Source organism: Danio rerio, chromosome 21 (genome assembly GCF_049306965.1).
Source record: "Danio rerio strain Tuebingen ecotype United States chromosome 21, GRCz12tu, whole genome shotgun sequence".
Classification (NCBI taxonomy): Eukaryota; Metazoa; Chordata; class Actinopteri; order Cypriniformes; family Danionidae; genus Danio; species Danio rerio.
Genome location: NC_133196.1, coordinates 9647289 through 9674392, shown reverse-complemented (window position 1 = coordinate 9674392; position 27104 = coordinate 9647289). Strand labels below are relative to the sequence as shown.

The 27104-nt window shown below is 36.4% G+C and overlaps 1 protein-coding gene across 2 annotated transcripts in view; it reads right to left on the bottom strand.

Annotated features, from left to right (window-relative positions):
* Positions 1–695: 695 nt before the first annotated feature.
* The window catches only part of nr5a1b (nuclear receptor subfamily 5, group A, member 1b), a 40972-nt gene continuing 14563 nt past the window's right edge, over positions 696–27104 (bottom strand). The window contains exons 4-6 of one of the 2 annotated variants that reach the window (XM_073934408.1): positions 5495–5614; positions 5000–5147; positions 696–1849 (exon numbers count right to left, since the gene is read on the bottom strand). In XM_073934408.1, the coding sequence (XP_073790509.1) occupies positions 1596–1849; positions 5000–5147; positions 5495–5614 (522 nt within the window). In that variant the 3' untranslated portion in view covers positions 696–1595. 2 annotated transcript variants of the gene reach the window in all.

Sequence of the window (27104 nt, the reverse complement as noted above, 5' to 3'; positions counted from 1 at the left end):
TGTTTAGTGAGTGTTACGGAGTCCAGCTTGTGAAGTGCTATGCAGGTAAGCCTCACTTATCTGACTCTAAAGGTGGTCTAGCGACACACGCTAGAGGCCATGGTCTTTAGCCTCCTTGTTAGAGCGACCAACTCTCATGCAAAAAATCGCTGGTTAGATCCCAGCACAGATCGGGTTGGGTGCAGTAGGACCGGTGGGTTACACATGGGGGCTCGTCTGGGATGGGAATGAGGTTTAGGAGGGTGAGTGCAATGGAGGCCAGTAAGCAAAGTACTATGCAAGTAAACCTCACTCCTCTGACCTCTAAAGGTGCTCTAGTGAAAGACGCTAGCGACAGGCCTACTTGTTAGAGCAGCAGACTCCCATGCAAAGAATTGCCAGTTTGATCCCAGCACAGAACGGGTTGGGTGCTGTAGGACCAGAGGGTTACACATGTAATTACCTGTTCTTGGAAAAAAAGGTGTATCTCAGTGGATAAAGGGAATCACCTCTTGCCTTGCCCAAGAAAAGAGACCTATTTTAAAAAACAAAATGCATATATTTTGGACTATTCGGAAAGTATTCTGTGACTTTTTGGAGAGTCTAGATGGTGACTCTTTTGATGAATTGATGAACATTGACAGAATATGATTAGACCATTATGTTATTACTGTATTATTTAATATTATTATTATTAATTTTAATAGTTTGTTTGATTTTCTTTCTTTTGAAGAGTATTAAGTTATATTGAGTTTACATATAATTGTTGTGGTATTTTTGCTAAACTGAACATTTAAAGCCTTCGTTAACTTGTATGACAATGTTTATTCATTCATTCATTCATTTTCTTTTCGGCTTAGTCCTTTCATTAATCCGGGGTCGCCACAGCGGAGCGAATCGACAACTTATCCAGCACATTTTTACACAGTGGATGCCCTTCCAGCCACAACCCATCTCTGAATAACACTCATACGCACTCATACACTACGCTCAATTCACCTGTTCCTCATGTCTTTGGACTGTGGGGAAAACTGGAGCACCCGGAGGAAACCCACGCGAATACAGAAACACCAACTGACCCAGCCGAGGCTCGAACCAGCGATCTTCTTGCTGCGAGGCAACAGCACTACCTACTGCGCCACTGCGTCACCCCTATGACAATGTTTAATAAAATAAAAATAGTTTTTTAAATGTTAAATTTGTATTCTGAAGATGATTGAAGATCTCTAGGAATCGAAACAACATTATGGAACTCTCATTTCTGTGTTAACTATTTAGAAACTTCAGAAAATTCATATTAATTTCGTATTCGTAGTCATTTCTTAAGAGGCCACAGAGCGTATTTCCTGCAATAATCCAATAGGGAATCAAACATGCCCATGTGGAGGGTGATGCGAACTTCTGGACGGGCCTACAAAATTACATCATCGCCGCAATACTCTATTTTATAAACACAGTCATTATTAACACTGACATCTCCCCTCGTCTTCTTTCCGAAACACAGTGGCATGGTTGATGAGGTTTTCTCTGTGCGAGAGATGACGGCTCCAGAACATACAGTCGATAACAGAGTCAAATCTGCAAAGGAATCGGGTGTGAATGTGCGCAGATGAGTGTCAGATGCAGGTTCTCTTGGCATGCAGCATTTCTATGAGGAGGTTGTTGCAGGGCACCTCTCCGCTCAGGTGTTTGTAGCACAAGTAGTCTTCGGCTTGCGAACTCAGCGCTCTGAGCTCAGGAAGGCGCAGCAGAATCTGGCTAAACCTGTCCGGGAATTGCGGATACGCGCACAGCGTGTACTCCAACAGCGCGGCATTCACCTGCTCGTACACGCTCTCCACGTAAGGCTGGTTTTCCAACAGTTTCACATCTGCAGAGAAGCATCGATAGAGTCTGGTTAAAGTGGAAAATGGGTTTTCAAGCACTCGCTGAACACACACACACACACACATGCGGTCTTATTATGAAAAGCAGCTTTTGTTGACGCTAAATTGCTCTCACTTAAGGGAATCGGAACAATGAAGGAGCATTTTCTCCTGACGCTGAGAAAGAGAGGGGCACGGCGGCATAGACCAATATGGGGTCAATCCATTAAACTTCTTTTGAGCCAGAGTCTCTCTATAGACGGCGCGTGTGCGTCTGCGAGTGGATACGGGGTCCGGCTCCCTGCCTTTGTAAACAGCAGTGATTCAGAAGGCTTTCATTTTAATTAAGCCCATTACCCAGTTACCGCGCAGCAAGCGCCACACAAAACATGCTGCCACTCACGACAAATAGCCTGTTACAAGCGCGTCCTCGTTAGCGGGGCTCGAAATCAATGCAATATTCATCTTTTGAGAAGTTAATTAGCCTCGGTCAAACCCCAGCGGAGGAAATATATATACGCTCAATAATACGCGGAGGACAGGGTGACGGCGGTGCGTCGTAGGCTATGAAAATGCCTTTTATATTATACTATTAAAACATCAGCTGAGCTGAGGCAAAGAGACAGAATGAGAGATGAAATTTAGCACATGTTCATCATTAACGGGAAGCTGTTTTGGCCTCTGGAATTAGTTAAAAGTCATTAAAAACGCTCGAGAGGAACTTATTAAGGATTAAAACTTCTAAGTGCGGAATGACACTTGCACTACGGGCAAAAAGTTATTTTATTAGCCGATCGGGATTCAGAAAGTGAAACTTTTAGGACTCAGGCTTGGTGGATTTGACATGAGGTTAATGAAAAATATTCCCAAACTGTTTCTAGAGCTGCAGAAATGATGATGTCATAACATTTTTCATAACCCCTTTGCACAATAAAACAGTGTTGTTCAAAAGTTTGGGGTCAGAAAGATTTTCTTTCTGTTTTTCTGTTTGTGAAAAGTAATTAACACCTTTTATTCAGAAAGGACTCCATGAATTCAATCAAAGTGACAGTAAAGACATTTATAATGTCACAAAAGAGTTTCAAGTCAAGTAGGTGGTGTTCTTTTGAACTTTCTGCTCATCAAAGTAACTTTAAAAAAACATATTGCAGTTTCCTTTTCCTTTTCTTCGGCTTAGTTCCTTTATTGATCAGGGGTCACCACAGCGGAATGAACCGCCAACTTATCCAGCATATGTTTTACACAACCTATTCAGCAGCAACACAGTACTGGGAAACACCCATACATTAGTGCTAACCACTGAGCCACTGCATATTGCAGTTTTCCGCAGGATTATTAAGAAGCACAATTTTTCATTTTCAGCATTAATAGGAAATATTTCTTAAGCATCAAATCAGCATATTAGGATGATTTCTGAAGGATCATGTGACACTGAAAGCTGAAGTAAATGTAGACTATTAATAATTTTAATTATTAATTACTGATTCTATTGTAAGGCAAAGCAGTGGCGCAGAAGGTAGTGCTGTTGCCTCACAGCAAGAAGGTCGCTGATCCGAGCCTCGGCTCAGTTGGCGTTTCTGTGTGAAGTTTGCATGTTCTCCCTGCGTGCGTGTGGGTTTCCTCCGGGTGCTCCGCTTTCCCCCACAGTCCAAAGTAGGCTAAATTGTCCGTAGTGTATGAGTGTGTGTGTAAATGTGTGTGTGGATGTTTCCCAGAGATGGGTTGCAGCTGGAAGGGCATCCGCTGCGTAAAAACTTGCTAGATAAGTTGGCGGTTCATTCCGCTGTGGCGACACCGGATTAATAAAGGGACTAAGCCGACAAGAAAATAAATGAATGGGTCTATGGGATTAATTAGCAAATAAATGCAACCTAAAATATATTCATATTTGAAAATATCTGAAATATATTAAAGAGAAAAAGATCTCCAAACTTTTGAACACTAGTCTCTAAATGGTTCACTTCCAAAAATGCCAGCCAATCATAACATCGCTCATTTACATATGAACGTCAGCAGTATCAAAAACACCTTATTTAAAGGAATAGTTCACCTAAAAATAAAAATCCTGTATTTACTCATGTTTACTCATTCTTAACTTCTCGAAGCATTTATGTGTTTCTTTCCTCTGTTATACACAAAAGAAGATATTTTGAAAAATGTTGAAAACCTGTAACCATAGACTTCCATAGTATTTGCTTTCCATACTATGGAAGTCAATGGTTACAGGTTTTCAGCTTTCTACAAAATATCTTCTTCTGTGTTTAACAGAAAAATAAACTCATAGAGATTTGGAAATATATGAGGCTGAGTACATACAGTAGTAAGCAATTTTTCATTTCAGTGAGAACTATCCTTTTAACTGAAAAACAAAAATAAAAAAATCACAATTAAAGAAAATGAACTAAGTTGCCAGTGAGTTTAAAGGCTGGTTTATACTTCTGCGCCGAGTGATCACCGTGACCCACTGCACTAGCCTTGCATGTAGCTGTGCATCTGTACTTTTGCTTGCTGTTTGTGTTATTCTGCAATAACACTTCCGAAATGCTAGCTGGCAGTGAGGTATTTATGTTTCTCTGTGTCAACTTTCTTTGCTGGTGTTTTGTTTTTTCTGAACGCTACCTTAATGTACAAGTGGTTCAAACGTGCTCATTCAGAGGTGGAAACCAGCAGACGTGCAACAACTTTAATCATAAGGTAAACACAAAACAAAAGTTTCCATCTGGAGCTACTTCACGGGACTGGACACTTGTAAACACTCGCTCCAACGGGCTTACGGCTCTTGGTCCCGCCCACACTCAGCACAGCTACCAAGCTGACCAATCACAGAGCTGGTGCTATGCTTTGTTGTGATGTGTAGTTACATTTTTCAGCGTCGGCCACAGCGAGGGCTATGTGACCACGTGAATGCTTCGCCGGAGCATACATGTGCGCTTGACGCAGAAGTATAAATCGGTCCTTAGGCTGCATATTCTGCACCTCTTCTAATCTAGGTTTTATTAATGTCTAAAGTTCACATAAACTGGAAGCTGCAACCATTTTTTTTTGTTTAACACAAAATTAGCAATGTCAACTAACAAAATCAAATGGCTCGTTTAAATTTCATGTGTACTTTAATATTAAAATGTGCGTAAGTGAATTAGCTTTATGATTCTCACCGGGGTTAAAGAGGATGAGGTATTTGAGGCAGGCGGTTTCTCTGCGGTCCAGCTGTAGCTCCTGTAGACGCTGCACCAGCTCCTGTCCTCTCTGGATCATCCCGCTTAAAGTGACCCCTGCCTGGGCCAGGAGAGATGCAAGCTCCACCTGACACACATACACACATAGTAAATATCATACACTCTCAGAAATAAAGGAACGCATGCTGTCACTGGAGTGGTACCTTTTCCAAAGATACCAATAAGTACCTTAAAGGTCTATATTAATACCTAAAAAGTACAAAAGTGTTCCTCTTAATTTTTTTAGGTATTAATATATACTTTTAAGGTGCCAATATGAACCCTTTAAGTACAAATGTGCACCTTATAAAAAGGTACCACCCCAGTGACAGCTCGCATACCTTTATTTCTGAGAGTGGACAGAAATCCATAATAGCATACACAGTTAGATATTGACTGAATGGATGTGTCTTGTTTTAAGTGGGTGTTTCATACCTCCTGTCCAGTAATGAGAAGCACACTGTCCTCTTTCCCATGATGCAACTGTCTGGCAACATAGTCCAGCACTAGAAGTTCACTCCAGCAGTTATGCAGCAACTTCATCTGATCTCCAACCTGATGAGCACAGGGAATACATTAAATTGAGTGACTAAAATAAAATGAAAACAAATATATAAACAAAACATAAAAATACCATATAATAATAATAATCATAGTAATAATAATAATAAGTACTCAGCATAAATGAGTACACCCCCTTTTGAAAAAACAGTTTATTTAACATTTAATCCATTAAAATAAAAGTTTGATCAGCTAACATTTTTAGAAATAGAAAATGAATACTTTATAATACAAACATTATACTTTATAAAACAAAATGTATACATTTTTATATAATACAAATTATTAAACAATATTATTACAAATAGTACAACTTGTCTATATTTATTTGTGTTTCTCTTCATTTTTCCTGTTTATGAAATGTATGTAATATTTTTCCCTATTATTTTATTTTGCGCGTACAAATTTTTGGACTGATTTGAAGCCGGGGCGAGGCAGTGGCGCAGTAGGTAGTGCTGTTGCCTCACAGCAAGAAGGTTGCTGGTTCGAACCTCGGCTCAGTTGGCGTTTCTGTGTGGAGTTTGCATGTTCTCCCTGCCTTCACGTGGGTTATGAGTGAGTGTGTGTGTGTGTGAATGTGTGTGTGGATGTTTCCCAGAGATGGGTTGCGGCTGGAAGGGCATTCGCTGCGTAAAAACTTGCTGGATAAGTTGGCGGTTCATTCCGCTGTGGCGACCCCAGATTAATAAAGAGACTAAGCCGACAAGAAAATTAATGAATGAATGATTTAAAGCCTTTTTGTTAGATTAGTTGCAGTTTTAGCTTGATTATACAAATATATAATTGTATAAAAATAGTAACTTTAAAGGGACAAAAAAAGTAATTTAAGAGAGATCAAAATATGTATTTGTGTTAAATTATAGTCATGCTATTTTTAAATACTCGCATTTATATTTACATTCACTGGCTACTTTATTATTTACAGCTGTCCAAGTGCTCGTTAACGCAAATTTTTAATCAGTATATCACATGGCAGCAACTCAATGCATTTAGGCCTGAAGACATGGTCAAGATGATCTGCTGCAGTTCAAAAAGTGATTTAAGTGACTTTGAACATGGCATGGCTGGTCTGAGTATTTCAGAAACTGCTGATCTACGGGGGTTTTCATGCACAGCTATCTTTAGCATTTACAGAGAATGGTCTGTAAAAAAGAAAATATTAAGTGAGCGGCAATTCTGTGAGCGCAAATGCCTTGTTGATGTCAGAGGTCAGAGAATTTCCACACTGGTTCGAGCTGATAGAAAAGCAACAGTAACCAATCGTTAACTGAGGTATGCAGAAGAGCATCTGTGAACACACAACACATCCAACCTAGAGGCAGATGGGCTACAGCAGCAGAATACCACGACGGGTGCCACTTCAGTCAGCTAAGAACAGGAAACTGAGGCTACAATTTGCAACATTGGAAAAACGTTGTCTGGTCTGTTGAGTCTTGATTTCTGCTGCCACATTTAGGAAGTATGGACAAAATTTGGCATCAACAACATGAAAGTATGGATCCATCCTGCCTTGTATTAATGGTTCAGGCTGGTGGTGGTGGTGTAATGGTGTGGGGGATATTTTCTTGGCGCTCTTTGGGCCCATACTTTAGTACCAATTGAGCATCGTGTCAGAGCCACAGCCTACCTAGTACTGTCGCTGATCATGTCCATCCCTTTATTACCACAGATCTTCTGATGGTTACTTCCAGCAGGATAATCCGCCATGTCATAAAGTGCGAATCAACTGATTTCTTGAACATGACAATGAGTTCACTGTACTTAAAGGGCCTCCACAAACACTAGATCGAAATCCAATAGAGCACCTTTGGGAAGTGGTGGAACGGGAGATTTACATCATGGATGTGCAGCAAATGTGTGATGCTATCATGTCAATATGGACCAAAATGTCTGAAAAATATTTTGAGTAGCTTGTTGAATCTATGCCAAGAAGGAATAAGGCTGTTTTTAAGGCAAAAGTGGGTCCATACTTGTAAAGTGTACATACAGTCAAGCCTGAAATTATTCATACCCCATATATATATATATATATATATATATATATATATATATATATATATATATATATATATATATATATATATATATACATACATACATACACACACACACGCACACACACACAAATATGTACACCTTCCTCTTATTCAGCCAAATACAATGTGAATATGTCATTGTGCCTTCACACATACACATTCAAGCAGGTTTAAAAGGATCTTCACCCACACAAATTTTCCAGAGCGCTTCAAGTTTCCACCTCCAACACAATAGCATTGAGTTTCTGTATAAAAATGGAACAGAATGGACTGAACCATCATTCATGCTGGGAGAGATGGGATTCATCACTCATTCAACGAATCGCAGTATAGCCGGACGCTATTATGGCTATTCACAGTCCAATTTAGCAGGTGTAACTGCATTGAAAATAGCCAGTTATGGGGATGATATAATTCTACAGTGACAACTTTTAGCTCACTCTGGCATACAAGATTGGTGACCCCGGCCAAGCCTCTCGGGGCCGAACAGTTAATTGCAGCAGAAACGCAGTTTTTTTCTTCTTTTAAAGCGCATAGAATTGGATGCGAGCTTCATCACTTCTTTTATGCCGCGCTGCTGTTGCCATGACGAGAGAAACGGCACATTCAGCTCACAGTGAAGGAAGCTGGACTGACTGTAGACATGCAGGGACACACTGTGCAAGACGTGAGACAAAAACCCACACGCGGCACATTTCAATGCAAATGGAGGAGAGCAATGCTGATATGAATGTATTAAATACCATTTCTTTTCATACCTAAGAAATGGTAGGATTTTTGTAGCCATGCGCTCTAAAGCTTATCAAATATGAATATATCTGTCAACATATTTCAATGTAAAAAATGTTGCTACTATAAATTGTACAAAACCCCAAAAACATAGACTCTCTAAAATGCTAGCTTATTTTAACCTAAATTTGGGTTAAATATGAACCGACCCAACATTTATTTTCCTTCAGCTTAGTTTCTATTTTAGAGGTCACCACAGTGGAATGAACCGCCAACTTATCCAGCATATGTTTTACGCAGCGGATGCCCTTCCAGCTTCAACCCAGTATTGGGAAACACCCATACACACTCAAACACTAAGGCCAATTTAGTTGATCCAATTCACTTACAGTGCATGTCTTTGGACTGTGGGGGGGAAGCGGAGCACCCAGAGGAAACCCATGCGAACAGAGGGAGAACATGCAATGTTCCACACAGTATAGCCAACTGGCCCAACCGGGACTCAAACCAGCAACCTTCTTGCTATGAGGCAACAGTGCTAACCACTACTCAACTGTGCTTTACTGTGATTAAAAATTTAATTTAAGGCACTGTGTGCAATTTTCACCATTAGAGGATACATATTCACATCAAATAAAGGTGTATTTTGATGACCCATGGTATTACCCATGGTTACTATATTACCCATAGTAACTATATTTAAATTTGGCCAACTAGCCTCAATCAAGGCAAGGCAAGTTTATATATATAGCACATTTTATACACAGTGGCAATCCAAAGTGCTTTGCATAAACAGAAATAAAAGTATAAGAAAATAAAAACAAATAATAAAAATGATTAAAACAGATAAAAACATTAAAATGTGTTAAAAACAGGTTATAAAAAATGAAAAAAAGAGAAAGACATAAAAGTGAGATTTGTCGGACGTGGCTCAGTGTTCATTCAATAAAGGCACAGCTAAACAGATGTGTTTTCAGTTTTGATTTAAATGTGCCTAATGTTGGAGCACATCTGATCATTTCTGGAAGCTGATTCCAGCAGCGAGGGGCATAGTGGCTGAAAGCTGATTCACCCTGCTTTGACTGAACTCTTGGAACTTCTAGTTTATTTGATCCTAAAGATTGAGTGATCTGTTAGGTTTGTATTCAGTGAGCATATCTGTAATGTATTGAGGTCCTATGCCATTTAGTGATTTATACACCGGTAATAATACATTACAATCTATTCTGAATGTAACCAGTGTAAAGACCTGAGGACAGGTGTGATGTGTTCAGAATTCCTGGTTCTGATCACAATTCTGGCCGCAGCGTTCTGGATGAGCTGCAAATGTCTGACTGTCTTTTTGGGAAGGCGGGTGTTACAGTAATCCACCCTGCTGCTTATAAAAGCATGAACAAGTTTCTCTAAATCCTCACAAGAAACAAAACATTTAATTCTTGAAATGTTTTGAGATGATAGTATGCTGATTTACAGCTTTGATATGACTACTGAAATATCAAGTTTGGTTTTTGGCTATCGTAAGAAAAAGTTTGGGCACCCCTAGTTTAGGGTAAGGTTTTATGTAGGTGAGATGTTTTTTCAGATGCAACGTGCCTTTTAGATCCCCTCATGGGCCGTTTGATTTAGGAATGGTGGGAATATGTGCAATATAAAACCTTGATAGTTAATTTTATCTGTTTCTGAGGACGTTAAATCGGCTGTTCAGCATCACCTGCTGAACATTTTTGCCCAATCCCAATTCTATTTTTGTATCCCTACCCCTTCCCCTTGGCCCTTACAACCGAGGATTAAGAGGAAGGGCTTCAAAATTTAGCCCTAAGAATTGGGACAGCACTACAGCACATGCACACATCATCATATGTCATCGCGATCTCTTGCTTCATATGAGATCAGACAATAGCAACTAGTTATTCCAGTTGAAATCTAGAATTTTTCGGTATTAATCTTCAGGAAATCACTGGCATATATTATGTTATCATAACTATCTAATGTGGCAACAAGATCATAACTGTACTGTGTATTTACATCGTTACCATGTTCATCTAAACACACAAAAACAACATTAACATTATAGCAGACACTGTAAAAAGCTAATTCTTAGCCACTAGACTTTTCTGAGAGGGTATATGAGTGTCATCAAGTGACAGAATGTTGTAGGACTGCAGTTATTATTAGGGATTATAGATCTCTAAATTTAACGTTTTTTTTTTTTTTTTTAATGCAAGGCGGTCAAACATGAACGCAGTTATGAATATAATAAAATACATGTTTGTTTGTCGTATAAATTCATAATTATGACAAAAAAATACTAATTTGGGGATCTCATTACTTCCGGGTTCAGCAATACTGCCGTTGAGGCTGGTGTGTTCTGGGAAATTTTCTTACCCCTTGGTTTCGAGTGCAGTCCTGAAAATTTTTTGTTCACCCCTTCCCTTTAGCCCTATGCCTTCAAGCTAAGAGAATTGGGACACCCCTACCTCTTGGCGTGAAAGCGCAAAATGAGGGGTAGGGGTAAGGGGAAAGGCTAAGGGGTAGAACTGGGATTGGGTCTTTGTTTTGAAGCTACTGCGAAACATGCAAGTAATTTTTGTAAAACAAAAAGTCCCACTGGCACTTATCTGTCATGCTTTTTCCATACAAAAATAAAGAAAAAGCAAAGTGAATGTTGTGCCTAATAGAATAGAGAAGAAGATTTCATCTAAAGCCCTTTTAAAGAAGCACATTTCATTGCTGAAAAGAAAGCCTTCATGAATAAACATAGAAACACTTCTGTCTGACTTGAAGTGAACTTTCTGCAAGCAAAGCTAGCTTTTCTTGAAGAGAATCAAAGTGTGATCAAATGACGGTATGGTTTACAGTAAAGACTCAGAGTAGAAAGAGGCTATACAGTTACATTCAGAGACACATTACAACTGCACACACTGCTGGATGACCAGAATCTCAAAACACTCCAATAACACATTGAAAACGATGCAGTTTCACATCTACTGTAGTTCTGAAAACTAGCCACTCATAAGCATCATTTATACAGGAATAAATCCATGTTTTCATTTACTTGCACGGTTAAAGTCAGAATTATTAGCCCTCCTAAATTATTAGCCCCCCTTTATATTCATTCATTTTCTTTTAACTTAGTTCCATTATTCATCAGGGTTCACCACAGTGGAATGAACTGCCAACTTATCCAACATATGTTTTAATGCACTGGATGCCCTTCAAGCTGCAACCTAGTACTGGGAAACACTCATACACTCTAGCATTCACACACATACACTACGGCCTATTTAGCTTATTCAATTCACCTATGCTGCATGTGTTTGAACTGTGGGGGAAACCGGAGCAACCCAAGCCAATACGGTGAGAACATGCCAATGTTTGAGATAATATAAAGGTCACTAACTTTATCAATTCTTTCACTATTTCTTTTTACTGTACCTTAAATATGCCCTAAGGTGTGACATAGCAAAAATGTTTAAAAAGTAGGTAAAAACTCTTAATAATACCAATAGCATGAGAGGAATTTATCTTCATTGTTATCTTAAAATAGCCCTTTCTGATTTATATATGAAATTATGAATAATACATATTTTTGGACATTTTCAATAAACAGGGTTTTCACGCCAAAAGACAACAAAACGTAACAATTATATTGTGCATGGTTTCAAAAAAGTAAAATACATGAACAATTCTGGGACAAAAAACTTATCACAGGGGGCTTTAGTCACATGCTCTTGAACTAATGAAAGTTTTCTGGGTAATTGCATGGTTTAAAATTACACTTGAAGTCAAAATTATGAGCCATCTTCTTATTTTTTTTTTTTCAAATATTTCCCAAATTATGTTTAACAGACCAATGGATTTTTTTTCTTCTGGAGAAAATCTTATTTGTTTATTTCAGCTGGAATAACAGCAGCTTTTAATTTTTTTAAAATAATTTTAAGGTCAATATTATTAGCCAATTTAAGCAATATTTCCTCGATTTTCTACAGAGCAAACTATTATGTTTATAAATGTTTGTTTAAAAAATCATCTCTCCTTTAAACAGAAATTAGGGAAAAATTATAAAATAATACAAATTTTAATAACACTCAACTGCGTAGTTAAAAAATTTATAAAGTTTCTGTTTTTATAAATATATGGATGAAAAAAAAAAAGATTGCCATTTACTAAAATAGCCACTTGCAAGGCTTGATGTAATTATTAAAGGGCCCTTAGGTTACCCCTTTTTCCAGATTTAATAAGTCCTTTGTGTCCCCAGAATGTGTCTGTAAAGTTTCAGCTTAAGACACCCATCAGAATATTTATTATAGCTTTCTGAAGTTTCTGTTTTATAGCTCATAACAGCTTGTTGCTATTTTTGTGTACTGCGCCTTTAAGGCTTGTCCTCCCCGCCCACCGTTCTCACGTGCCTGTCAGCATGCCTCAATCACCACCCTCAGCTGCCTCAGACAACAGACAGACATAAAGGAAGCAGATTTCATGTAGCGTTTGTGAGAAATACTACAGTAAGATCTTTAATAATGATTATTTGATGCATTTGTTGTTGAGTTACCACGATGAGTCACACACAATGTCGTTATAAAGTTTACGCACACAAAGATACACACATACATACACACGGCGTGGACCCTCACACACAGACAGTGCGCGCCTTCAGCTTTGCACTGCTGTATAGATATCCGTTATATTAATGTACAAAATAAACTGTGGTTTAACATCTACGAACCGGGATTGAAGCGTCTTCTTTTATAATTGTTCTGACACGCAGCTGTGGTGAAAGTAAATCTGAAGTAAACGGCTGTAATTCATTACACACTGTTTTAAACTTTTTAAACTTGTAAACTCACTATTGATCACATTTGATGATGATTGATGATCCTATGTGATGTTTTGCACACATCCTGTCTTGTTGATATGATTTTATGCTTCATTACGAGACTTGTTAATACGCAGCTGTCAATCAATTCGGTGGGCAGGGGGACCGCACTCCTACGTCAAGTTGCTGTCGGTCTCAAAACCGCTCCAATTGATCCACCTTTTTGTGTTGTTAAATTGAAAAAAAAAAGATTGGGTGTGTTTATATCACCCCAATATGACGATCTATACACTATACCTACACATTTATATATATCGACGCAGCGGGAAAAATAAGTAATAAACACGTCACCATTTTTCTCAGAAAACATATATTCTAAAGCTGTTGTTGATTTGAAATATCCACCAGATGTTGGTAACAACCAAAGAAATCCATACATGCAAAAAAAAAAAAACAACAAATCTAATTGGTTTACAAATTATGCAGGAAAAAAAGTATTGAACACATGAAAAAAGGGAGGTGTAGAAAAGCAGTGAAAGCCCAGACAGCAGCTAAAATCTCTCAGTAGTTCTTTAGCTTATAAGCTGCTTCAGTCCAACATCTACATTAGCATGATGATGAAGATGAAACCAGGGTGGACATTTCAGCAGGACAATGATCCAAAACACAGCCAAGCAAACTCTCAAATGCTTTCAGAGAAAGAAAATCAAGCTGTAGAATGGCCCAGCCAACCACCTGACTTGAATCCAAATGAAAATCCAAATTAAAGATCAGATTTGCTAGACGAGACCCACAGAACCATCAAGATTTTTACACTCTGTTGAAGTCTGTGAAAAACTCACACCTGAACAATCCATCTGAATTCATTCTCCATACGAGAGGCGTATTTAAGCTGCCATCACCAAAAAAGCCTTTTATATGAAGTATTAAACACATTTCAGTAGTTCAGTACTTTCTCCTTGTATCATTTCATTCTTATTACACATAACTCAACAATGGTTTGTTTTATTTTTATGTTTGTATTCTTTGGGTTTTTACTAAAATCTGTTTCAGTTCCACATCAACAGCTCCTTTAGAAATATTATTCCCATCAGTGAAAAAAAAATATTCAAAGATTATTCCTTGAATTAACTTTTTTTTTTTAAGTTAAAGGGTTGTAAACAATTTGTTTAGGTTGAATTTAAACAAATAAATAATGTTGAACATTACTAAATTTAATTTGTTAGATTCATTCATTCATTTTCTTGTCGTCTTAGTCCCTTTATTAATCCGGGGTCGCCACAGCAGAATGAACCGCCAACTTATTCAGCAAGTTTTTACGCAGCGGATGCCCTTCCAGCCACAACCCAACTCTGGGAAACATCCACAAACACATTCAGACACACACTCATACACTACGGACAATTTAGCCTACCCAAATCACCTGTACCGCATGTCTTTGGACTGTGGGGGAAACCGGAGCACCCGGAGGAAACCCACGCGAAGGCAGGGAGAACATACAAACTCCACACAGAAACGCCAACTGAGCGGAGGTTCGAACCAGCGACCCAGCAACCTTCTTGCTGTGAGGCAACAGCACTACCTACTGCGCCATTGCCTCGCCCTTGTTAGATTCAACACAAATCAATTGTTTGCAACAATTTTGCAGACAACATTTTTTTTCCAGTGGAAAAAAAACATGACATGTTAAATACTTATTTTCCACACTGTATTTAAATATATATTTATCACAAATAAATAAAAAGTATTGCTAAAGAAATGAGTCTCAGACTTAAACAAAGAATTGCATTTTGCAACAATAAGCGTTATGCAAATTAAATAAGTAATATGCAAATATGAACTAAAAATAACTACATTGTTTCACATGGCTTCATGACATTTAATTTACTGAGCTGCATGCTTATTTACAGCATTTTTAATTTTGTTTGTTAATTTCTTAATCAACAAGCAATCCATGACTGGCAAAGAAAAACAAGTAAAAAAATCTGTATACAGCTTTATCAATTAAACTGACTGAAAATTCATAAAGAATGAAAACTAAACAAATGAATAAATAAATAAATAAATAAATGATCCCATCACAGTTCTACAGCCGGTACTTTCAGAAAAATACAAACTTGCCTTTTGAATACCGGACCTGCAACTTACTGGCTTTACTAGTGTACTCTGATTTTTATTTTTTTCAGTTTGTGCTCGGCGGCATCACCGTAAGTGCTGTGTGAGGTGCTTTTGGAGAGTGTCAAATGCCCTTGGCACCCCGGTGTGGGCTATTATATGGGACGGAGAAAAAGCTTTGCTCTGAAAAGATTATGAGTAAAACAAGACCCTTGTCCATTTCTCAGCAGTAGCTGTTGACTCTGAAAGCACACACAGGCGCAAACACATTCACTTCTACACTTGAACGCCACAACACTTCCCTGTCAGCGCTTTATACATTTTGTAACCCTCATTTATCGCCGATAATACCTGCCCGCTGGCCCAGACTTCCACAACGCAGGCTTTATTCCTGTAGCCGTTTCTCTTTATGCTGTATCTTTGTGCACTAAAACACGCCTCTGTTTGTGCTGCGGGAATTTGGGATTTAGACTCAGAAGGACACAAATATCAGTTTGTGCGAATGAGGGAGTCAAATCATAATGAGGGGAGAAGCTACAGTACATTCAGATTGCAGTTTTATTTTGGCATACAATTTTATTTTATTTTTATATGTAACCCTGTATCACGAATGTTGCAGGGGTATATTTTTGGCAATAGCAAAAATGCATCTGTTTCAAAATACAGATTTATTTTGGTCACGGTTCATTTTAAAGAGGACCTACTGTGCAAAAATCACTTTTATAAGGGGTCTAAACAGAGTTGTGTGGCAACAGTCTGTGATTATAACCAGCTTCTAATGGTAAACATCGATTAATAAATTGTTTGAAATCACACTTGATAAAAAAAAACAGTCTGCAGAAACACTTTCTCGCTTTGTACATGTCATCACAGGGAGAAAGCCCTGCCCATCAGTGACAATCTCTCCTTCATTAGCATAGGACATTACTCTTGTTTTTAAAAGGCCATGACACCCCCCACTTTCGGTTAAAGTCTACTTCAGAATTTTTTCAAAAGATGCATGATTAATGGGCGTGAAGCTCCGCGAGCATAGGGCAGGAGTGGGCGTGGCCAGCAGGGGAGAGAACAACTGCTGTTGACAGTTAGCTCACAAAATGAGACACAAACCGTGAGGAGACGCATGAGTTTATAGTTCACAAAGTTAAAATGCAAAGAAATAAACAGTAATTTAATGCCCTGCAACATTTGTTATTCGTAATTTCATATACACATAACCATAAATTATATCATTATAAAGATAAGTGTGTTCATGTAAACACTATAAATGAGGATTCTCCCTCGATCCCCGGGTCTATTATAGATCTGAATGCAGACTCAGTGCAGCAGGTCTCCTGACCTGCCTATTTTAACCATTAATCCTGCTGGTAATCTGGAGGATTTAGGCAAACACAGCAGCACGGCCATGTGTCTGAATGCGAATGAACTCCTGATAAAAGACAGCGTCCGCCATTCTTCAATTCTCGCACTGCTCTCCCGACAAAAATGCTTGCAGCACACACACAGTTTTGCTGTATGATCGGCCCTGACAAGATCGCGAGGAAAAAACATGCAACAAACCCCGTGGATCATGGAAACAAACACATACGAGCCTTCATGAACGGCTACTGCGTGCTGTGGGTCCGTGACTTTGTGTCTCACAGCTTGCTTAAAACTGGCAGGTCTGTCTTACCTTCGGAAAGCATGTGCTCTCATGAATAATTAAGCAACCGGCTCTTCTCATAGGATAAGAAAACTCTGCTATGAATAATAATGAGAAACTGACGTGTCATCATTGCACTTGCAGTACTGCGCTACGCCGCCGATTTTGATCCCGCCCCAAAAATCATTTTAAACCTGGAAGCTGAAATTAGCTGACAAAAGCTCAAAATTATCCAGTTTTCCCCACAATTAAAGCTGACAGGGGCTAACATTGTCTTAACTGATGCTCAACACACACACACACATCTGTTAATATAAAAAAAGTTCTCCAGGGTGTCCTGAACCTTTAAATCTGCCACTATGCTGTCATGTAAAAATTTTAGGCTTGGGCGGTAATACAGTAATATGGTATACCGCGGGATCTAAAAATAGCAACGGTGTCAGTTTCAATATACCGTCATAAAAACAATGCACTTAAACAGGAGACAAATATTAAATATTAAATATTATTTATTTAATGCCTACAAATGCATATGCGTGATTGTCATCACGGGACAGTGTGGAGGAGAGAGAGAGGTGAGGTAAGATGGCGAGTCGCGCACCAAGTGACCTGCAGTTTGGCAGTATTTCCGGTTTCGACCGAAAGAGAAGGGAGACGTGGTAAATACGAGAGGTCTGCATTCCCGCTGTTGTACCGCAGGAGCCATGGGATCCGACCAGATTTCTTGCGGTGCGGGAATAAATTTCGGAATAAAGCGTGGGAGCGGTCGGTAACTGTGGTGTAATTTGAAAAGGAATGGGCGGCTGTTTACGTGTGTTTGTGTGTGAATGTGAGAGTGAGTGGTGCTGTGTGTCGCTCTCTCTATGTGTGTGTGTGTGTGTGTGTGAATGAGAGAGAGAGAGAGTGAGAGAGAGAAAACGTGGTGCTGTGCGTTGCTTGGTGCTCTCTCTCTCTCTGTGTGTGTGTGTGCATGTGTGAATGAGAGAGAGCGTCCCACGCAGATATCTGTTACGAACAAAACAAGTGACCGCGAACCTAAGGTCGCATATACGGTATTCAGCTTCTGAATGGTTTAGGCACAAGCCAACAGTTTGGTGATCTTGTCTGAGCCTTCTGTCACAATTTTTAAGATTATTTTGTAATACCGGATACCGAGGTAAAATAGGGAGGAGGTTTGACGGTATAACAATTTGGATACCACCGAAGCCTAGCTCCGCCCTCTTTTGAAAAGAGCACAATCTCATTTAAATTTAAAGCGACAGTCACCAAAATGGCACAATTTGACTCAAAGCCTAAAGGGGAAATTTCAAAGAGATTTAGAACATTATTTGTGTGCTAATTTGAGCTGAAACGTCGCATACACACTTTAGAGACATCAGAGACTTATTTTACACCTTGTAAAAAGAGGCGTAATAGGTCCCCTTTAAGAAACAACTCATACTATTAACTATTATTCATATTATCTCAGACTTTTAGCTCACTAAACTAATTTAGTAACTAAGTTAGGATTATAACAGTAATAATAATACATTATATTTGTATAGCACTTTTCTGACATACATGCAACTCAAAGAGCTTCACAAACAACAAACAAGCATTAAAATCAACCACATAGAAAATGTATAGACAAATAAAGCATAATAAACAGCAAATATATACTCAGATAAAAGCATACATGTACACGCGTATATGCATATATCCACACAATCACACACACAACAGTCCTCACATATGCATGCACACACTGTACATACATACATACATCTACACGTTATACACACTGCACACACTTCACAAACTGTTATATTCATACACAATTTTAAAAAGGTGGGTCTTAACACACTTTTTAAAAACATGAATGCTGGGTGATTCTTTTATTTCATTTGGGAGACAATTCCAAATTTTTGGAGCATAGTGACTAAAAGAAGTGCCGCCAGATCGCATCAGGTTTACAGAGTGAACTTCTAAAAGTCCAGCTCTAGAAGAGCATAACAAACGGTTTGGATTATATCTCGAAAAGCAGTCAGAAATGTAAGAAGGTGTAATGTTGTGTAGTGCCTTATAAACTAATAAAAGAATCTTAAAATCTATTCTTTGGTGCAGAGGTAACCAGTGTAATTTGTTCTCGTTTCTTCAATTTAATTAAAACTCTGGCTGCTGCATTTTGTATCAGTTGACACTTCCTTATAGAACCCTTGGTTAAACCAGTATAAATAGCACTGCAATAATCAAGCCGACAGACAATAAAAGCATTGATTAATTTCTTAGCATCATTAAAAGATAGGAAAGAACGAATTCTGACAATATTTCCTAAATAATAAAAACATGTTTTTGTAATTTGATTAGATGTATAATTATCGATGTATAATAATATCATGCAGAATATGTACTTTTTAAATACTAATAAACCGCCAATATTTTAATAATAGGCATTAAATAGACCACTAGATAATAGTGAGACTTTGTTTTTACACTAAATTGTTACAGATCTTTGTTTTAAGGCAATTAAGTAAAACATTTACCAAAAATATTTTTTTATTTTGTAAGATATTTTGTGAATTATACACTGTAAATATATCAAAGTAGTCTCAGTATTTCGCTTAAAAAATTAAACAAACTCAAATTCTACTCTGGAATGGCAGCTCTGCTCTCATGATGTCAGTTTGACAGATTGGGTAAAATATGCTTAGCCACGCCCATCCAATCATTAGTTTGCTGAGAGTAAAAAATGAGAGTAGGAGCTCAAACTAAACTCCACCCCATACTAAATATATATAAATTATATATACTCACTATACCTATACACATTTTTTTATAATAAAAATTGTCAGAAAATTAAGCAAAGATAATTTTCCATAAAAAAGATAATGCAAATTTTGTATTTTATATATATATATATATATATATATATATATATATATATATATATATATATATATATATATATATATATATATATATATATATATATATATATATATATATATATATATATATATATATATATATATATATATATATATATATATACATACATACATACATATATATATATATATATATATATACATACATACATACATACATATATATATATATATATATATATATATATATATATATATATATATATATATATATATATATATATATGTATATAAACTTAACTATAAATTAGTAATGTTCATTGCTAAGCACTTAATTTGGACAATGATAAAAAAACTGTCCAAAAAAAAAATCTATATCTATATATATATAGAGTTGAAGTCAGAATTATTAGCAGCTCTGAGTTATTAGCCCCCCTGTTTATTGTTTCCCTAATTTCTGTTTAACAGAGAGCAGATTTTTTCAACCCATTTCTAAACATAATAGTTTAAAGAACTCATCTCTAATAACTGATTTATTTTATCTTTGCCATGATGACAGTAAATAATATTTGACTAGATTTTTTCAAGACACTTCTATACAGCTCAAAGTGACATTTAAAGGCTTAACTTGGTTAATTAGGTAAACTACGCAGGTTAGGGTAATTAGGCAAGTTATTGTTTAATGATGGTTTGTTCTGTACTATCAGAAAAAAAATAGCTTAAGAGGCTAATAATTTTGACCTTAAAATGTTTTTTTTATTTATTTTTTATTCAAAACTGCTTTTATTCTAGCTGAAATAAAACAAAAATGACTTTCTCCAGGAGAAAAAATATTATCAGACATACTGTGAAATTTTCCCTGCTCGATTACACATCATTTGGGAAATATTTAAAAAAAGAAATAATTCTGACTTAAACTGTATATTCCACTCTGGAATGGCAGTGCTGCTCTGATGATGTCAGTTAGACAGATTGGCTGAAATATGCTTAGCCACGCCCCTCTAACCATTAGTTAGCTGCAAGTGAAAGATGAGAGGAGGAGCTCAAACAAAACCCCACCCCCTACTAAATATATAAATAATATATAATAAATACTTTTACTAAAGTGCTGAGTTTTTCTTTTATGACAAAAAATAATTCGAAATTTAAGCAAAGATAATTTTCCATGAAGATATTTTGTGAATTTTATACTGTAAATATTTCAAACTCAGTTATAAATTAGTAATGTGCAATCCTAAGCACTTAATTAGGACAAATGTAAACAATTTGTCTACTCTGGAATGGCAGTGCAACTCTGATTATGTTTTTTTTTTTGATGGATTGATTATGTTTTTTTTTTTTTTTTGATGGATTGGGTAAAATATGCTTACCCACGCCCCTCCAACTATTAGTTCGCTGTGAGTGAAAGATGGGAGGAGTTCAAACAAAACCCCACCCCTTACCAAATATTTATATTTAAAGCATAATATATACTCAACATATACCTATACTAAAATGTTTATTTTATTGGCAAAAAAATTGTTAGAAAATTAAGTTAAGATAATTTTTCATGAAGCTATTTTGTTAATTATATACTGTATATATATTAAAACACAATTACAGATTAGTAATGTGCATTGCTAAGCACTAAATTTGGACAAACGTAAACAATTTTCTCAGTATTCCGATTTAAAAAATACAAATAAAACTCAGATTCCACTTTGACACCGCAGTGCTTCTCTGATGACCACCAACCATTAGTTTGCTGCAAGTGAAAGATAAAAACTGCAACACGGCCCCCTACACAAGGTTGGAAATACATCCTCATACTGAATTAAAAATCTGCAGCAACTTCCGGATCACTGTAAATGAGCTGATGTGATGTTTTGCAAATGAAGCACGTGTGAGAACTGATTTAATACGAGTGTGTGTTGATAGATTGAGATGCACACAAAACATCTTTCATATACCGTCTACATTTGTTTGTCTTTAGAGGGTAAATAAGTGAGTGTTTGTATCCGGCATGTATGTGTGGGTGTGATGTGTGTGTCTGAACACACCTGTTGAGGTAACAGTGGAGGTGGAAACTGTCTTTCAGCACAGACAGAGGAAGTGATGACGGAATTAGTGCTGCAGCATCCTGTCTTATTGGCTTTATTAGAGACAGACAGAATGACATATCACTTACATAAACTACTATGCTGGTACACAGGATTATAAAGACTATTATACTTTGGTATATGCTGATTTCCGAATAAAATATGGAGTACATACTTGCTTAAATTAAACCTGAAAGCATATTTTTTACATATTTTTGCAATTATATTATATTTGTAATTTTATTTAATGTAGTTTATATAGTTATATTATGTAAAATACTAAGGGTTTGATCAAATAAGATTGATTATTTCATATGTTAACATTATAATTTTAAATAACATATATTAAATGTTTACATATTTATATATATATATATATATATATATATATATATATATATATATATATATATATATATATATATATATAATTGTTTTATTGTATTTAACAAAAATGTTATAACTAAAATTCATTACATCCTACTAAATGCATTTAGGTTTCTTTTATAATGCTGCTCTGTGCAGTCTAATAAAACACACAACAAATCAAAGCCTTTTTAGTGTTTCCCTGTTTTCTATAAAACCATTGAGACAAAAACACTTTCTCCAGGCCTGTAGGAGGCAGACTAAAGCAAACTAAGGGAGCACACAATATAATCCATTAAATGCTCATGAGAAAAATGGCCTGATCTCAACTTATCTACAGGTGAAAAGGGGGAAGTAAATATTGTTTTATTAGAGCTTTTTTATATAAATCACTGACATTATTACTCTTTACATATTCTGATTGATTCTATCAGGGGTTTTACATTTGGAATACAATACAATACATTTGACTTACATACTTTTAAGGGCACCTATGATGAAAATCAACTTTGGAAGCTGTTTGGACAGAACTGTGTGTAGGTATAGTGTCAACAGTGATATTGGAGTGATATAAAGACAATAAGTCTCCATTTTGTTTTATTTCCTGACGTTAAAATAGAATCCAAATCCCTATTACTTGGTTTCCCCGCCCAGTGAATTGATTGACAGCTATGTATTAACATGTACCCGTAAGGTGTATAATCATATCCACAAGACAGGACTTGCGCGAATCAACTGGGATTAAAAGATCTGTTCAGCTCGCCGTGATCATCTCCACATCAAGAATGAGTTTTACAAGTTTAAAACATTTTTAAAACAGTGCATGTTTGTAATAAAGACTGTAAAATCGATGTAATTCATCACCACAGCCACATGTCAGTACAATTATAAAAGACGCTTCAGTTACGGTTTGTGGACGTTTAATCAGGTTTATTTTGTACATTCACATATTGGATATCTATATAGTAGTTTATATTTGCTGTACAAAAACAATGCAAAGCTAAACGCATGCGCAGACTTTATAACGACATTGTTTGTGACTCATCGTTGCAGAAAGACTTGACTTAACTCCACAACAAATATATCAAATAATCGTAGGGAAATTCTTACTGTAGTAAGTCAGATCTGCTTCATTCTTGTCTGTCACTGTGCTGTTTATCTATATGAAGGCTACACGCATCAGAGAAATACATAGCAATCTCTATGGCTCTGATACGTACGTGGGAACGGTGGGCGGGGTGAACCAGCTCGTTTGCATTAAAGGCACAGGTGACAAAAACACCATCCTAACAGGTTAAATTTCCCAAAGGTATAATAAATAATCTGATAGGTATTTTGAGCTGAAACTTTACAGAAACATTCTTGAGACACAGAAGACTTATCTTAAATTTTGAAAAGGCGGTAAAATAGGTGTCTTTTAAAGATTACAAATAGATCTTAAGGTCACCTTCGGATTTCTATATCTAGTCATTTCTACTCACTACAAAACATTTTTCCATTCCTCTTAGATTTTTAAAGAATTCAGAATTTTTAAACTCTTTGTTCTGTAAGTAATACAAACTTCCACCATGATTACACTTTAAATAAACTACGCTATTATAAAACTGTACTGCTACAGGTTTAATACACTTGCAGAATTCTTACAAAAATAAAATGTTTCAATCTATATTATTATTTCGTTTAGATCAGCTTGAGATCAGTCGACTGGTTTGAGAGCACTGAAATAAAAGGGTCTGGGTGGAATGTTAAAAGATTCTCTTGTGACATCAGAATAAAACAACACGTTGTTTCTAATTGGAATCTTTATTTTTAGGAGAAAATAATAATCAAATAAGTATTGCAACTATTTTGCGGAGGAATCTGATGAATTAAATGCAGTATCACTTGTTGAATAAGACAAAACCTTCAGAGCGGAGGCCAGACTGAGCACACAGACAACTGCAGCATTCACATTCTCCGCTTATCTGGACTGGAATGTGTTTCTAACCCCTCCGCGTGCATGCGCACACACACACACACACACACTCACTCTCTCTCTCTTACACACACACACACACACACACACACACACACACACACACACACACACACACACACACACACACACACACACACACACACACACACACACACACACACACACACACAAAGGTAGTTCTGAGAAGCAAGAGAATAGGAATCACTCATAAATAAAAAAAAATAAAAAAAAACGCATGATTGAGTCCTATATGGCCTAGATTGTTTTTGGTTTGATTTTTCTGACATTTTCATTTGATTTAAAAGCTTCTTCAGTTTAATGGTTGCTTTCTTCCATTATTTTCATTCTGACCTTTTCTGTTTCTCTTTTTAGAATTTTTCTTTGACTGTGATTTTTATTCAGCTTAAGTTTATTTGTATGTTTTTACAATAATAATCATTCCAAATCAGCGTTTTTTCTTCGTCTTGAATTTTTTTTACCCTAAAAATTTGTTGTGATTTTAATATTGCTAATTTGATGGAATTATTCTTTATCTTATCATTTTCTTTGATCCTAAACATTTCTTGTGGTTTAAATACTGTTATTTCATTTCAATTTAGTCCATTTTAAGTCATACATTTTTATTCTAAGTTTCTCTTTGCCCAATATTTGTCTTTGAAAGTGAAAATTCATCATCATTTTAATTCAATTCAAGCTTATTTGTACATTTTTTTTACAATAACAATCATTCCAAATCAAATTTTAACTCAATACTTCCACACTGTAAAAAAAAAATATGATCAGTTTGTCCTGACAGCATGTTTTTAGGTCATTGTAACTCTACTAAGTTAATCATGTTCTAATTTATTTTAGTCACACAAGCTGTTTTAAGCCAGTTTGATATAGTATTAGTACAATGAACTCATAGGTTAATTTCATTCAGCTTAAAAATTTAAGACAACCAATTGTTTACAATGCATGTGTTCATTTTTTTCTCTGTCTTGATTTTTTCTTTGAACCTAAATATTTATTGTGATTTTTTTAAGATGCTATTTTGATCGAACAGTATTTATTTTTTCTTTCTCTTTCTTTATCTTTTTATTTTCTTTAATCCTAAACATTTCTTGTGGTTTAAATGCTGTTATTTCATTTCAAGTCATACATTTTCATTCTTTTGTTTCTCTTTGCCCAGTATTTTTATTTGAAAGTGAAAATCCATCGTCATTTTAGCTAAATTCAATTCAAGTTTATTTGTACGGCTCTTTTCACAATGATTATCGTTCCAAATCAGCTTTACAACTTTAACATAATACTTCCATGTTTTCAGAGTTTTTCCCTTCATCTTGAATTTTTCTCTGAACCTAAATATTTATTGGCATTTTAATGTTGCTAATTTGATGGAACGATCTTTATTTCTCTTTTTTTTATTTCTTAATTTCTATTTCTTTGGTCCTAAACATTTCTTGTGGTTTAAATGCTGTTATTTCATTTCAGTTAATTTCAAGTTCATTCATTCATTTTCTTTTCGGCTGAGTCCCTATATTAATCTGGGTTCGCCCCAGCGGAATGAACCGCCAACTTATCCAGCACATGTTTTTTACGCAGCGGATGCCCTTCCAGCTGCAATCCATCTCTGGGAAACATCCATACACACTCATACACTTCGGACAATTTAGCCTACCCAATTCACCTGTACCGCATGTCTTTGGACTGTAGGGGGAACTGGAGCACCCTGAGGTAACCTATGCAAACGCGGGGAGAACTTGCAAACTCAGAAACACAGAAACGCCCACTGATCCAGCAGAGGCTTGAACCAGCTGCCTTCTTGCAGTGAGGCGACAGCACTACCTACTGCGCCACCGCATCGCCCTTAATTCAGGTTACATTTTATTTTTTTACTCTTTATTTTAATTTGTATTGAAAAACTTTCATACATTACATACAGTACTGCCTAAGTCATTACAAAGAAATAATTCCTTGCCATTTTAGTTTAATTCAATTCCAGTTTATTTGTACAGCGCTTTTACAGTAATTACCTTTTAAAATAAGCTTTATAATTTTAACATGATGGTTCCATGTTTTAATTTTTTCCTCTTCATATTGCATTTTTCTCTGTAACCTAAAATATTATTGTGATTTCTTATGTTGCTTTTAGAGCAGTATTTTTTCTCCTTCTCTTTCTTTTCATTTTCATTGATCCTAAAAAATTTCTTGCTGTTATTTCATTGTAGTTCCTTTTATTTCAAGTTTATTCATTTATTTTCCTTCGGTTTAGTCTCTATTTCAGTAGCCGCCACAGCAGAATAAACCGCGAACTATTCCAGCATATGTTTTACGCAGTGGATGGCCTTCCAGCCACAACCCAGTACTGCTAGCATACACGCTCATTATTACACACACTCTCATACACTATGACTAATTTAGTTTATTCAATTCACCTATTGTTCATGTCTTTATACTGTGGGGGAAACCAGAGAACCCGGAGAAAACCCACACCAAGATGCGGAAAACATGCAAACTCCACACAGAAATGCCAACTGACCCAGCCAGGACTCGAACCAACGAACCTTCTTACAGTGAGGCGACAGTGCTAACTACTCAGCCACCGTGCCACCTGCTCATTTCAAGTCATATATTTTTATTCTTATATTTTAAGTTCTATATATTATTGCAGTTTTTTTTCTTTGAACCTGAAAATTGATTGTGATTTTAATGCTACTATTTTAAAGCAACAGTTCCATGTTGTCATTCAATTATAATAATATGTCAATTTTTACTCTGCCCTTCCTATTGTTTTCCATTACTTTGTTTCTTATCTCCGTTGTATCTCTATGTGTGTGGTGTGATTCAATGTTATTAGGTGTGTGCGTAATTTCAGTAT